We start from the raw sequence: 13862 nt of genomic DNA, 5'->3' as shown, positions 1-13862 counted from the left end.
TACCTGATAAATTACTTTCTCCAACGGTGTGTCCGGTCCACGGCCCGCCCTGGTTTTTTTAATCAGGTCTGATAATTTATTTTCTTTAACTACAGTCACCACGGTAACATATGGTTTCTCCTATGCAAATATTCCTCCTTAACGTCGGTCGAATGACTGGGGTAGGCGGAGCCTAGGAGGGATCATGTGACCAGCTTTGCTGGGCTCTTTGCCATTTCCTGTTGGGGAAGAGAATATCCCACAAGTAAGGATGACGCCGTGGACCGGACACACCGTTGGAGAAAGTAATTTATCAGGTAAACATAAATTCTGTTTTCTTTCTTGACACAGTGAGTCCACGGATCACCATCAATTACTGTTGGGAATATTACTCCTGGCCATCAGGAGGAGGCAAAGAGCACCACAGCAAAGCTATTAAATATCGCTTCCTACCCACAATCCCCCAGTCATTCGACCAAATGGAAAGGAGAAAAAGGAATCAACACAAGGTGCAGAGGTGCCTGAGGTTGATATAACAAAACACTGTCTGAAAAAAACAGTGCGGGCCGTGGACTCACCGTGTCAAGCATAAATTTAGTTTTCTTTCTAATGACACGGTGAGTCCATCATCAATTGCTTTTGGGAATCCATACCCAAGCTAGAGGACACAGATGATATGGGAGGGACAAGACAGGAAACCTAAACAGAAGGCACCACTGCCTAAAAAAAATAAAATAAAAGTAAACTTCAGCAGAAGCAACATGTCAATTTTTTAAGTACAGAAAACTAAGTTGCAGTCCTGCAAACTTGTTCAACAGAAAAAAGAACCAACCCTCATGGAATGAGCCGTGACTCCAGCAGTGACATAGGTCAAATGCTAAAACTCTGCAGCCAGAGTGAATGAAAATAAACCATAGTTCTGACCATTGCGTTTCCCAGAGAAACAGACAAATAAAACAGAAGACCTTAGTGCCTGCAAAAAGAACGTGTGAGCACACACCACAACTAGGTTGTGGAACAAACCCTCCTTAAGAAAAAAAGGAATAGGGTACAACTATTTCCTGACCAGTATATCTAATTGAAACCATTCTAGGAAGGGAAACTAACGTAGAACGCAGGAAGGGAAACTAACGTAGAACACAGAGAAACCTTATTTGGAAAAGATAAGATAAGGGGACTATAAAGCAACGCCGAGAGTTCAGAGACTCTCTTAGAAGAAACAAAACGTTCCAAGATAACATCTTAATATCTAAGGAATGTATAGGCTCAAACAGGGCCTGATGCCAGGCTAAAAGAACAATGTTAAGGTAGTCTGTGATGACATGACCCTGAACTTACCACATAAGCTTGGCAGTCTGCGAAACGGCAGTAGCCAACTCCAGAACCCCCCATTTTACTGTGTACCTGGAAGACGCCTGCGGACGGAGAACCACTCACCGGAGAGAATTATCAGACTGAAAAACACTCCAAACATTCAACCCTAAAGAGAGGAGAACAAACAGCCATTGAGAGTTGTCACCGAACAATAAATCACCTCCTACAATACTAAGGAACCCCTAGTAGATTAATTAAGTCATAGAAATGAAATGCCAATTTAAAGACAACTGACGCAAAGCCATCAGAGTAAATTAAATCACCCTCATACTTAAAAGAGAAACGCAGACACTTCCGAAATAAAAAATCTTCAGGAATGTTTCCAGAAAACACGCGCCCTGAGACAGGTACTCCTGAAAACCAGTACCAGAGGGAGTCCCTCATCCACTGATCCCGATCTATCCACTGAGTCAGATCATAACATTCCCTTGATAACTTGGTCCCAGATAAAAATCTTCTATTAGACAGAGAATCTATGAAGATCCCCCATAAATCACCCTTGCAGATGGAGTAAAGAAACTCCTCTCCAGAATCGTTTCCCCCCATAGGAAAGGAGATTGGACAAGGTCTCTTGAAAAAGAGATTGCTCCAGGGAAGGATGAAACATTTTGAAATAACAAGCGCCTTGTGTGAGGCTTGAACTCACGACATTCAGATTATGAGACTGACGCGCTACCTACTGCACTAACAAGGCCCAGCCCCCCTGGTGTGTATCACGAATAAACAGTAGCCCTACAAGTTTCCATGCACCACACACATTCAGTCCTAGTCTCCTACACATAACAATGGCGCTGGATTGCTTGCAAGGCGCCCAAAATAGATATACATAATTTTAGAGTGAGTCTCCATGCGTTGCAGGAAATTAACCCTTAAGTCTGCAAAAAATCTATAGTGCCTGCACTCTGCCAGAAACACCCTTACTAAGGGGTTTGTATCCCAAATAAATAACAGGAGAATGCTAGAGTCCTAAACCCCATTAGTGCCAGCCTTCTAGCCCCAAAAGAACAAAAGGCACTTACCTGCATTCTAGTCATCCGGCAGTCAGACGACTCACAAAGGTTGAGAGGATGCTGCTCCTAACAGGGACCTGTGTAAAAAGAAAGACAGAGTAAGCTTACTCAGGCTTTCTATACCAGGGCAGCAACAGTTTAGGAAAATGCAGCAAAGCCTCCTTTACAAGTTCCTAACTGCTTTAAAGCCACCACAGCCCTGCTGAAGAGACAAACGGGGAGTACAGCTACACCCAAATTGTGATGGAAGGCCAGAGCAATCTTGCCCAGACTTCAAAATAAAAAAAATCTTGATAGAAGAATCTTAATCAGGACACCTAATTACTTCACCTCCTCCTTGCACTAGAGGCAAAGAGAATGACTGGGGAATTGTGGGTAGGAAGTGATATTTAACAGCTTTGCTGTGATGCTCTTTGCCTCCTCATGCTGGCCAGGAGTGATATTCCCAACAGTAATTGATGATGATCCATGGACTCACCGTGTCATTAGAAAGAAATTAATATTTCAGAATATTTGAATTCTGAAAGATTTGTCTCAAATACATTTTTTACTGCTGCAAAAGTCTTCTTAACTTAACACATTTCTTTGGCTTCAGAATTAAAGGGGCATAAAAACCCAATTTTTTTCTTTAATAATTCAGATAGAACATACAACTTTTCAATATACTTCTATTATCATATTTTCTTTGTTTCTTGCTATCCTTTGTTGAAACACAATAAGGTAAGTTCAGGAGTGTGCTCGTCTGCAGCATAATGTGGCAGCATCAATGTTATACACTAGCAAGAGCACTAGATGGCAGCGCTATTTCCTTTCATGTAGTGCTTCAGGCATGTGCAGGCTACCTACCAAGCTATCTCGTCAGCAAAGAATAACAAGAGAACAAAGCAAATTTGAGAATAGAAGTAAATTGGACCCTTTTTTTTTTTTTTTTTTTTAAATAGTCTGCTCTGTCTAAATCATGAAAGAAAAAAGATTGGATTCATGTCCCTTTAAAGGGAGACTGAACCCAATTTTTTTCCTTTGTGATTCAGATAGAGCATGACATTTTAAGCAACTTTCTAATTTACTCCTATTATCAAATTTTCATCATTCTCTTGGTATCTTAATTTGAAATGCAAGAATGTAAGTTTAGATGCCGGACCATTTTTGGTGAACAACCTTGGTGGTTCTTGCTGATTGGTGGATAAATTCTTCCACCAATAAAAGTGCTGTCCAGAATCCTGAACCAAAAAAAGTTTAGATGCCCTCTTTTTCAAATAAAGATAGCAAGAGAACAAAGAAAATTTGATAATAGGAGTAAATTAAAAAGTTGCTTAAAATTGCATGCTCTATCTGAATCACGAAAGAAAAAATTTGGGTTCTGTGTCCCTTTAAGTTGTTTTGATGTGCAAGGCTCAGTTTATAAATCGGTTCCAGTTAGAATGTGCCTGTATAAATGTGTGATCCAACCATGATAGTTTTCTGTGCTTTTCATGCTTTGGTGTATCTACCTACCATATGCAAGCTCTGACCTTCCACAAACATCTTCCTCACAACAGGAGATTCAGGCCACATGGTATGAGAAGTTACATGAGTGGGAGGATGCTCTGGTGGCGTATGACAAGAAGCTTGAGGTTAACAAGGACGATTCGGAGCTAATATTGGGACGGATGCGCTGCCTGGAAGCTTTAGGCGAATGGTAAACAAATCATAATATTCAGAGCATGGGCTTCTTCTGTTACTTAAATCTTCATCTTTAACTTATGTCCCCATATCTTGCATAATTTTATCATGAAACATTTTTAGACTCCCACTAAGAAGATGTATGGAGACATTCTTGTTAAAAAGCTTTTGTATTCTCATTTCAGTCTGTTAGTGTTTATGGATAATAATACTTTGTAGGAAGAGTATGCCCCTTTTCTGTATTTCTATTACATAAATATTTCTTTCATGTCACGGCAAAGCAATCTTTTTCCCTTTGAGTCAGTAGTCACACTCACACTTTATGATCTTTCATTATCAAAATTGAATGTGCCATCTGTCTACCTAGTGTTGTACTTTAGTGGTGAGCCCAACCTTTAGTCTGGGAAATACAGTGGGTGTTTGTGTGTGTATATATATATATATATATGTATATATTATATATATAGTCAACCAGGGGATCTGTCACTATATATATATATATAGAATTTGAATATTGCAGCACTCTCACAAATTCTTGCAAACTCAGTGATATTCACACCAGGTTGCATCCAGAATACAATAAGGAAATGAAGGAAATGCACTCTCTGGATTTAAAGGTTTCAAAAAGCTTTACTGCGTGACGTTTCAAGGCTTTCACCCCTTCCTCAGACCTGTGTGTTTTTTATATATATATATATATATATATATATATATATATATACACACACAATCGAAAGGGAAAGAGTGCGAGTCAACCTCTATTTTCTAGCACTTGCAGTTCCTGTGCCTCTCCTGACTATAATAGGACCAATCTATACACAACACCCCTTTTTTCTCTTGTAAGGTGTATCCAGTCCACGGATCATCCATTACTTGCTGGATATTCTCATTCCCAACAGGAAGTTGCAAGAGGACACCCACAGCAGAGCTGTTATATAGCTCCTCCCCTAACTGCCATATCCAGTCATTCTCTTGCAACTCTCAACAAGCATGGAGGTAGTAAGAGAGAGTGGTGAAATATAGTTAGTTTTTTTGCTTCAATCAAAAGTTTGTTATTTTTAAATAGTACCGGAGTTGTACTATTTTATCCCAGGCAGTAAATAGAAGAAGAATCTGCCTGAGTTTTCTATGATCTTAGCAGGTTGTAACTAAGATCCATTGCTGTTCTCACATATGTCTGAGGAGAGAGGTAACTTCAGCGGGAGAATGGCATGCAGTTTACTCTGCTATGAGGTATGTGCAGTTACAATTTTTTCTAGAAATGGAAATGCTAGAAAATGCTGCTGATACCGGATTAATGTAAGTTAAGCCTGAATACAGTGATTTAATAGCGACTGGTATCATGCTTACTCTCAGGGGTAATACCCTTATAAAATTGCAATATAAAACGTTTGCTGGCATGTTTAATCGTTTTTATATATGCTTTGGTGATAAAACTTTATTGGGGCCTAGTTGTTTCCACATGGCTGGCTTAAATTTTGCCTAGAAACAGTTTCCTGAGGCTTTCCACTGTTGTAGTATGAGTGGGAGTGGCCTATTTTAGCGCTTTTTTGCGCAGTTAAAATTACAGACTGAGACATCCAGCTTTCCTCAGAAGTCCCCTGAATGCTATAGGACATCTCTAAAGGGCTCAAAGTCGTTTATTGGGGAAGGTAGGGCCACAGCAGAGCTGTGGCAGTTTGTTGTGACTGTTAAACAATGTCTATATCGTTTTTTTTAATCGTTTTTTGAACTAAGGGGTTAATCATCCATTTGCAAGTGGGTGCAATGCTCTGTTAGCTTATTACATACACTGTAAAAAATTCGTTTTATTTACTGCCTTTTTTCACTGTTTTTCAAATTTTGACAAAATTTGTTTCTCTTAAAGGCACAGTACCGGTTTTTATATTTGCTTGTTAACTTGATTTAAAGTGTTTTACAAGCTTGCTAGTCTCATTGCTAGTCTGTACAAACATGTCTGACATAGAAGAAACTCCTTGTTCATTATGTTTAAAAGCCATGGTTGAACCCCCTCTTAGAATGTGTACCAAATGTACTGATTTCACTTTAAGCAATAAAGATCATATTCTGTCTTTAAAAAATTTATCACCAGAGGAATCTGACGAGGGGGAAGTTATGCCGACTAACTCTCCCCACGTGTCAGATCCTTTGACTCCCGCTCAAGGGACTCACGCTCAAATGGCGCCAAGTACATCTAGGGCGCCCATAGCGATTACTTTACAAGACATGGCGGCAGTCATGGATAATACACTGTCAGCAGTATTAGCCAGACTACCTGAATTTAGATGTAAGCGAGATAGCTCTGGGGTTAGACGAAATGCAGAGCATACTAACGCTTTAAGAACCATGTCTGATACTGCCTCACAATATGCAGAAGCTGTGGAAGGAGAGCTTCAGTCTGTGGGTGATGTTTCTGACTCAGGAAAGATACCTGATTCTGATATTTCTACATTTAAATTTAAGCTTGAACACCTCCGCGTATTGCTCAGGGAGGTTTTAGCTGCTCTGAATGACTGTGATACAATTGCAGTGCCAGAGAAATTGTGTAGACTGGATAAATACTATGTAGTGCCGGTGTGTACTGATGTTTTTCCAATACCTAAAAGGTTTACAGAAATTATTACTAAGGAATGGGATAGACCAGGTGTGCCGTTTTCTCCCCCTCCTATTTTTAGAAAAATGTTTCCAATAGACGCCACCACACGGGACTTATGGCAGACAGTCCCTAAGGTGGAGGGAGCAGTTTCTACTCTAGCAAAGCGTACTACTATCCCTGTCGAGGACAGTTGTGCTTTTTTAGATCCAATGGATAAAAAATTAAAAGGTTACCTTAAGAAAATGTTTATTCAACAAGGTTTTATCCTACAGCCCCTTGCATGCATTGCTCCTGTCACTGCTGCTGCGGCGTTCTGGTTTGAGTCTCTGGAAGAGGCTTTACAGGTAGTGACTCCATTGGATGACATACTTGGCAAGCTTAGAGCACTTAAGCTAGCCAATTCTTTTGTTTCTGATGCCATTGTTCATTTGACTAAACTAACGGCTAAGAATTCTGGTTTTGCTATACAGGCGCGCAGGGCCCTATGGCTTAAATCATGGTCAGCTGACGTGACTTCAAAATCTAAGCTGCTTAACATTCCCTTCAAGGGGCAGACCCTATTCGGGCCTGGTTTGAAAGAGATTATTGCTGATATCACTGGAGGAAAAGGTCATGGCCTTCCTCAGGACAGGTCCAAATCAAGGGCCAAACAGTCTAATTTTCGTGCCTTTCAAAACTTCAAGGCAGGTGCGGCATCAACTTCCTTTAATACAAAACAAGAGGGAACGTTTGCTCAGTCCAAGACGGTCTGGAGACCAAACCAGACCTGGAACAAAGGTAAACAGGCCAAAAAGCCTGCTGCTGCCTCTAAGACAGCATGAAGGAACGGCCCCCTATCCGATAACGGATCTAGTAGGGGGCAGACTTTCACTCTTCGCCCAGGCGTGGGCAAGAGATGTCCAGGATCCCTGGGCGTTGGAAATTATATCCCAGGGATATCTTCTGGACTTCAAAACTTCCCCCCCCAAAAGGGAGATTTCACCTTTCACAATCATCTGCAAACCAGATAAAGAGAGAGGCATTCTTACACTGTGTACGAGACCTGCTAGTTATGGGAGTGATCCATCCAGTTCCAAAGGAGGAACAGGGACAGGGTTTTTACTCAAATCTGTTTGTGGTTCCCAAAAAAAGAGGGAACCTTCAGACCAATTTTGGATCTAAAGATCTTAAACAAATTTATCAGAGTTCCATCATTCAAGATGGAGACTATTCGTACCATCCTACCTATGATCCAGGAGGGTCAATACATGACTACAGTGGATTTAAAGGATGCTTATCTTCACATTCCGATACACAAAGATCATCATCGGTTTCTCAGGTTTGCCTTCCTAGACAGGCATTACCAGTTTGTAGCTCTTCCCTTTGGATTAGCTACAGCCCCAAGAATCTTTACGAAGGTTCTAGGGTCGCTTCTTGCGGTCCTAAGGCCGTGGGGCATAGCAGTGGCCCCTTATTTAGACGACATCCTGATACAGGCATCAAACTTTCAAATTGCCAAGTCTCATACAGACGTAGTACTGGAATTTCTGAGGTCGCATGGGTGGAAAGTGAACGAGGAAAAGAGTTCACAAGAATTTCCTTCCTAGGGACTCTGATAGATTCTGTAGAAATGAAAATTTACCTGACGGAGTCCAGGTTATCAAAGCTTCTAAATTCCTGCCGTGTTCTTCATTCCATTCCGCGCCCTTCGGTGGCTCAGTGTATGGAAGTGATCGGCTTAATGGTAGCGGCAATGGACATAGTGCCGTTTGCACGCTTACATCTCAGACCGCTGCAACTATGCATGCTCAGTCAGTGGAACGGGGATTACACAGATTTGTCCCCTCTACTAAATCTGGATCAAGAGACCAGGGATTCTCTTCTCTGGTGGCTATCTCGGGTCCATCTGTCCAAAGGTATGACCTTTCGCAGGCCAGATTGGACAATTGTAACAATAGATGCCAGCCTTCTAGGTTGGGGTGCAGTCTAGAACTCCCTGAAGGCTCAGGGATCGTGGACTCAGGAGGAGACACTCCTTCCAATAAATATTCTGGAACTGAGAGCGATATTCAATGCTCTTCAGGCTTGGCCTCAGTTAGCATCTCTGAGGTACATCAGATTTCAGTCGGACAATATCACGACTGTGGCTTACATCAACCATCAAGGGGAAACAAGAAGTTCCCTAGCGATGTTAGAAATCTCAAAAATAATTCGCTGGGCAGAGATTCACTCTTGCCACCTATCAGCTATCCATATCCCTGGTGTAGAGAACTGGGAGGCGGATTTTCTAAGTCGTCAGACTTTTCATCCGGGGGAGTGGGAACTCCATCCGGAGGTGTTTGCACAATTGATTCATCATTGGGGCAAATCAGAACTGGATCTCATGGCGTCTCGCCAGAACGCCAAGCTTCCTTGTTACGGATCCAGGTCCAGGGATCCCAAGGCGACGCTGATAGATGCTCTAGCAGCGCCCTGGTCTTTCAACCTGGCTTATGTGTTTCCACCGTTTCCTCTGCTCCCTCGGCTGATTGCCAAGATCAAGCAGGAGAGAGCATCAGTGATTTTGATAGCGCCTGTGTGGCCACGCAGGACCTGGTATGCAGATCTAGTGGACATGTCATCTTTTCCACCATGGACTCTGCCTCAGAGACAGGACCTTCTACTTCAGGGTCCTTTCAACCATCCAAATCTAATTTCTCTGAGACTGACTGCCTGGAGATTGAACGCTTGATTTCATCAAAGCGTGGCTTCTCCGAGTTAGTCATTGATACCTTAATACAGGCACGAAAGCCTGTCACCAGGAAAATTTATCATAAGATATGGCGTAAATATCTTTATTGGTGTGAATCCAAGGGTTACTCATGGAGTAAGGTCAGTATTCCCAGGATATTATCCTTTCTCCAAGAGGGTTTGGAAAAAGGATTGTCAGCTAGTTCCTTAAAGGGACAGATTTCTGCTCTGTCTATTCTTTTGCACAAGCGTCTGGCAGATGTTCCAGACGTTCAGGCATTTTGTCAGGCTTTAGTTAGAATCAAGCCTGTGTTTAAACCTGTTGCTCCGCCATGGAGCTTAAATTTGGTTCTTAAGGTTCTTCAAGGAGTTCCGTTTGAACCTCTTCATTCCATAGATATCAAACTTTTATCTTGGAAAGTTCTTTTTTTGGTAGCTATTTCCTCGGCTCATAGAGTTTCCGAGTTATCTGCCTTACAATGTGATTCTCCTTATCTGATCTTCCATGCAGATAAGGTAGTTCTGCATACCAAACCTGGGTTTTTACCTAAGGTGGTATCTAATAAGAATATCAATCAAGAGATTGTTGTTCCGTCTTTGTGTCCTAATCCTTCTTCAAAGAAGGAACGTCTATTACACAATCTGGACGTGGTTAGTGCTTTAAAGTTTTACTTACAAGCTACTAAAGATTTCCGTCAAACATCTGCTTTGTTTGTTGTCTACTCTGGACAGAGGAGAGGTCAAAAGGCTTCGGCAACCTCTCTTTCTTTTTGGCTAAGAAGCATAATCCGCTTAGCCTATGAGACTGCTGGACAGCAGCCTCCTGAAAGAATTACAGCTCATTCTACTAGAGCTATGGCTTCCACTTGGGCCTTTAAAAATGAGGCTTCTGTTGAACAGATTTGCAAGGCGGCGACTTGGTCTTCGCTTCATACCTTTTCAAAATTCTACAAATTTGATACTTTTGCTTCTTCGGAGGCTATTTTTGGGAGAAAGGTTTTACAGGCAGTGGTACCTTCCGTTTAAGTACCTGCCTTTTCCCTCCCTTCATCCGTGTACTTTAGCTTTGGTATTGGTATCCCACAAATAATGGATGATCCGTGGACTGGATACACCTTACAAGAGAAAACACAATTTATGCTTACCTGATAAATTTATTTCTCTTGTGGTGTATCCAGTCCCCGGCCCGCCCTGTCATTTTAAGGCAGGTAATTTTTAAATTTAAACTACAGTCACCACTGCACCCTATGGTTTCTCCTTTCTCGGCTTGTTTTCGGTCGAATGACTGGATATGGCAGTTAGGGGAGGAGCTATATAACAGCTCTGCTGTGGGTGTCCTCTTGCAACTTCCTGTTGGGAATGAGAATATCCCACAAGTAATGGATGATCCGTGGACTGGATACACCACAAGAGAAATACATTTATCAGGTAAGCATGCCTTCTTACCATCTGCCTCCGACTATCCGGCTCTTGAGAAATATATATTATATATCTAGGCTGGTGGGAGCTGTGCCGCACGTATGGAGATAGCAATCCTCACAGAAACAGTATAAAATTGTATTACAGGTATATAGACGACCTGTTATTGGTCTGGAAAGGAGAGGATGGAAGTGTTGAACAGTTTATGACATACCTTAATACCAATGATATGGGTTTGAGATTCACTCATGAAACAAATCCAGTGGAAATACATTTTTCTCCAACATAGGTGTGTCCGGTCCACGGCGTCATCCTTACTTGTGGGATATTCTCTTCCCCAACAGGAAATGGCAAAGAGCCCAGCAAAGCTGGTCATATGATCCCTCCTAGGCTCCGCCTACCCCAGTCATTCTCTTTGCCGTTGCACAGGCAACATCTCCACGGAGATGGCTAAGAGTTTTTTGGTGTTTAAATGTAGTTTTTATTCTTCAATCAAGTGTTTGTTATTTTAAAATAGTGCTGGTATGTACTATTTACTCTGAAACAGAAAAGAGAAGAAGATTTCTGTTTGTAAGAGGAAGATGATTTTAGCAAACGTTACTAAAATCGATTGCTGTTTCCACACAGGACTGTTGAGATGAAGTAACTTCAGTTGGGGGAAGCAGTTGGCAGACTTTTCTGCCTGAGGTATGACTGGCCACATTTCTAACACGACTTGGTAATGCTGGAAGGCTGTCATTTTCCCTATGGGGACCGGTAAGCCATTTTCTTAGATTAAGTAAAAGAATAAAGGCTTTATAAGGGCTTAAAAAACTGGTAGACATTTTTCTGGGCTAAAACGATTACTTTGCTAAGCATATTTGACAGATTATAACTCTTTATAGTTATTATAATCTTGGGGATTGTTGTTAAAAAACGGCAGGCACTGTATGGACACCTTTTTCAGATGGGGGCCTTCTCTAGTCATAGGCAGAGCCTCATTTTCGCGCCACTAATGCGCAGTTGTTTTTGGAAGGCAAGGCATGCAGATGCATGTGTGAGGAGCTAAGATCCACTGGAAAAGCTTATAGAAGGCGTCATTTGGTATCGTATTCCCCTCTGGGCTTGGTTGGGTCTCAGCAAAGCAGATTTCTGGGACTGTATAGGGGTTAAATGTAAAAGCGGCTCCGGTTCCGTTATTTTAAGGGTTAAAGCTTTCAAATTTGGTGTGCAATACTTTTAAGGCTTTAAGACACTGTGGTGAATTTTGAACAATTGCTTCATACTTTTTCGCATATTCAGTAATAAAGTGTGTTCTGTTTAAAATTTAAAGTGGCAGTAACGGTTTTATTTTAAAACGTTTTTTGTGCTTTGTTGACAAGTTTAAGCCTGTTTAACATGTCTGAACCATCAGATAAACGATGTTCTATATGTATGAAAGCCAATGTGTCTCCCCATTTAAATATATGTGATAATTGTGACATGGTGTCCAAACAAAGTAGGGACAATGATGCCACAGATAATAATAGTGCCCAAGATGATTCTTCAGATGAGGGGAGTAAGCATGGTACTGCATCACCCCCTTCTGTGTCTACACCAGTTTTGCCCACACAAGAGGCCCCTAGTACATCTAGTGCGCCAATACTTATTACTATGCAACAATTAACGGCTGTTATGGATAATTCTATTGCAAATATTTTATCTAAAATGCCTACTTATCAAAGAAAGCGCGATTGCTCTGTTTTAAACACTGAAGAGCAAGAGGACGCTGATGATAACGCTTCTGACATACCCTCACACCAATCTGAAGGGGCCAGGGGGGAGGTTTTGTCTGAGGGAGAAATTTCAGATTCAGGAAAAATTTCTCAACAAGCTGAACCTGATGTTGTAACATTTAAATTTAAATTAGAACATCTCCGCGCACTGCTTAAGGAGGTATTATCTACTCTGGATGATTGTGACAATTTGGTCATTCCAGAGAAATTATGTAAGATGGACAAGTTCCTAGAGGTTCCGGTGCCCCCCGATGTTTTTCCTATACCCAAGCGGGTGGCGGACATAGAAAACAAGGAATGGGAAAGGCCCGGCATACCTTTTGTTCCTCCCCCTATATTTAAGAAATTATTTCCTATAGTCGACCCCAGAAAGGACTTATGGCAGACAGTCCCTAAGGTCGAGGGGGCGGTCTCTACTCTAAACAAACGCACTACTATTCCCATAGAAGATAGTTGTGCTTTTAAAGATCCTATGGATAAAAAATTAGAGGGTTTGCTTAAAAGAATGTTTGTTCAGCAAGGTTACCTTCTTCAACCAATTTCATGCATTGTTCCTGTCACTACGGCAGCGTGTTTCTGGTTCGAAGAACTAGAAAAGTCGCTCAATAAAGAATCTTCGTATGAGGAGGTTATGGACAGAGTTCATGCACTTAAATTGGCTAACTCTTTTATTCTAGATGCCGCTTTGCAATTAGCGAGATTAGCGGCGAAAAATTCAGGGTTTGCTATTGTGGCGCGCAGAGCGCTCTGGCTAAAGTCTTGGTCAGCGGATGTGTCTTCCAAGACAAAATTGCTTAACATCCCTTTCAAGGGCAAAACACTGTTTGGTCCTGATTTGAAAGAGATTATTTCAGACATCACCGGAGGAAAGGGCCACGCCCTTCCTCAGGATAGGTCTTTTAAGGCTAGAAATAAGCCTAATTTTCGTCCCTTTCGCAGAAACGGACCAGCCTCTACTTCTACATCCTCTAAGCAAGAGGGTAATACTTCTCAACCCAAACCAGCCTGGAGACCGATGCAAGGCTGGAACAAGGGTAAGCAGGCCAAGAAGCCTGCCACTGCTACCAAAACAGCATGAAGGGATGGCCCCCGATCCGGGACTGGATCTGGTGGGGGGCAGACTTTCTCTCTTTGCTCAGGCCTGGGCAAGAGATGTTCAGGATCCTTGGGCACTAGAAATAGTTTCTCAAGGTTATCTCCTGGAATTCAAGGAACTACCCCCAAGGGGAAGGTTCCACAGGTCTCAATTATCTTCAAACCAAATAAAAAGACAGGCATTCTTACATTGTGTAGAAGACCTGTTAAAGATGGGAGTAATTCATCCAGTTCCAATAAGAGAACAAGGGATGGGGTTTTACT

At 41.8% G+C, this 13862-nt stretch overlaps 1 protein-coding gene and 1 non-coding gene across 8 annotated transcripts in view; one reads left to right on the top strand and one right to left on the bottom strand.

Moving 5' to 3' along the window:
• Positions 1-13862, top strand: part of MTOR (mechanistic target of rapamycin kinase) — a 531718-nt gene that overhangs the window by 196317 nt on the left and 321539 nt on the right. For all 7 annotated transcript variants that reach the window (XM_053691448.1, XM_053691447.1, XM_053691446.1 and 4 more), the window contains exon 32: positions 3902-4041. In XM_053691448.1, coding sequence (XP_053547423.1) covers positions 3902-4041 — 140 coding nt within the window. The remainder of the gene's footprint in view (positions 1-3901; positions 4042-13862) is intronic.
• On the bottom strand, positions 1975-2047 carry TRNAM-CAU (transfer RNA methionine (anticodon CAU)). Its single transcript has one exon. It is a non-coding gene; the product is annotated as a tRNA-Met (tRNA).

This window comes from Bombina bombina, chromosome 8, assembly GCF_027579735.1.
Source record: "Bombina bombina isolate aBomBom1 chromosome 8, aBomBom1.pri, whole genome shotgun sequence".
NCBI classification, from domain to species: Eukaryota; Metazoa; Chordata; class Amphibia; order Anura; family Bombinatoridae; genus Bombina; species Bombina bombina.
The sequence above is the reverse complement of the archived record's forward strand: the minus strand, read 5'-3'. Positions and strand labels throughout refer to the sequence as shown.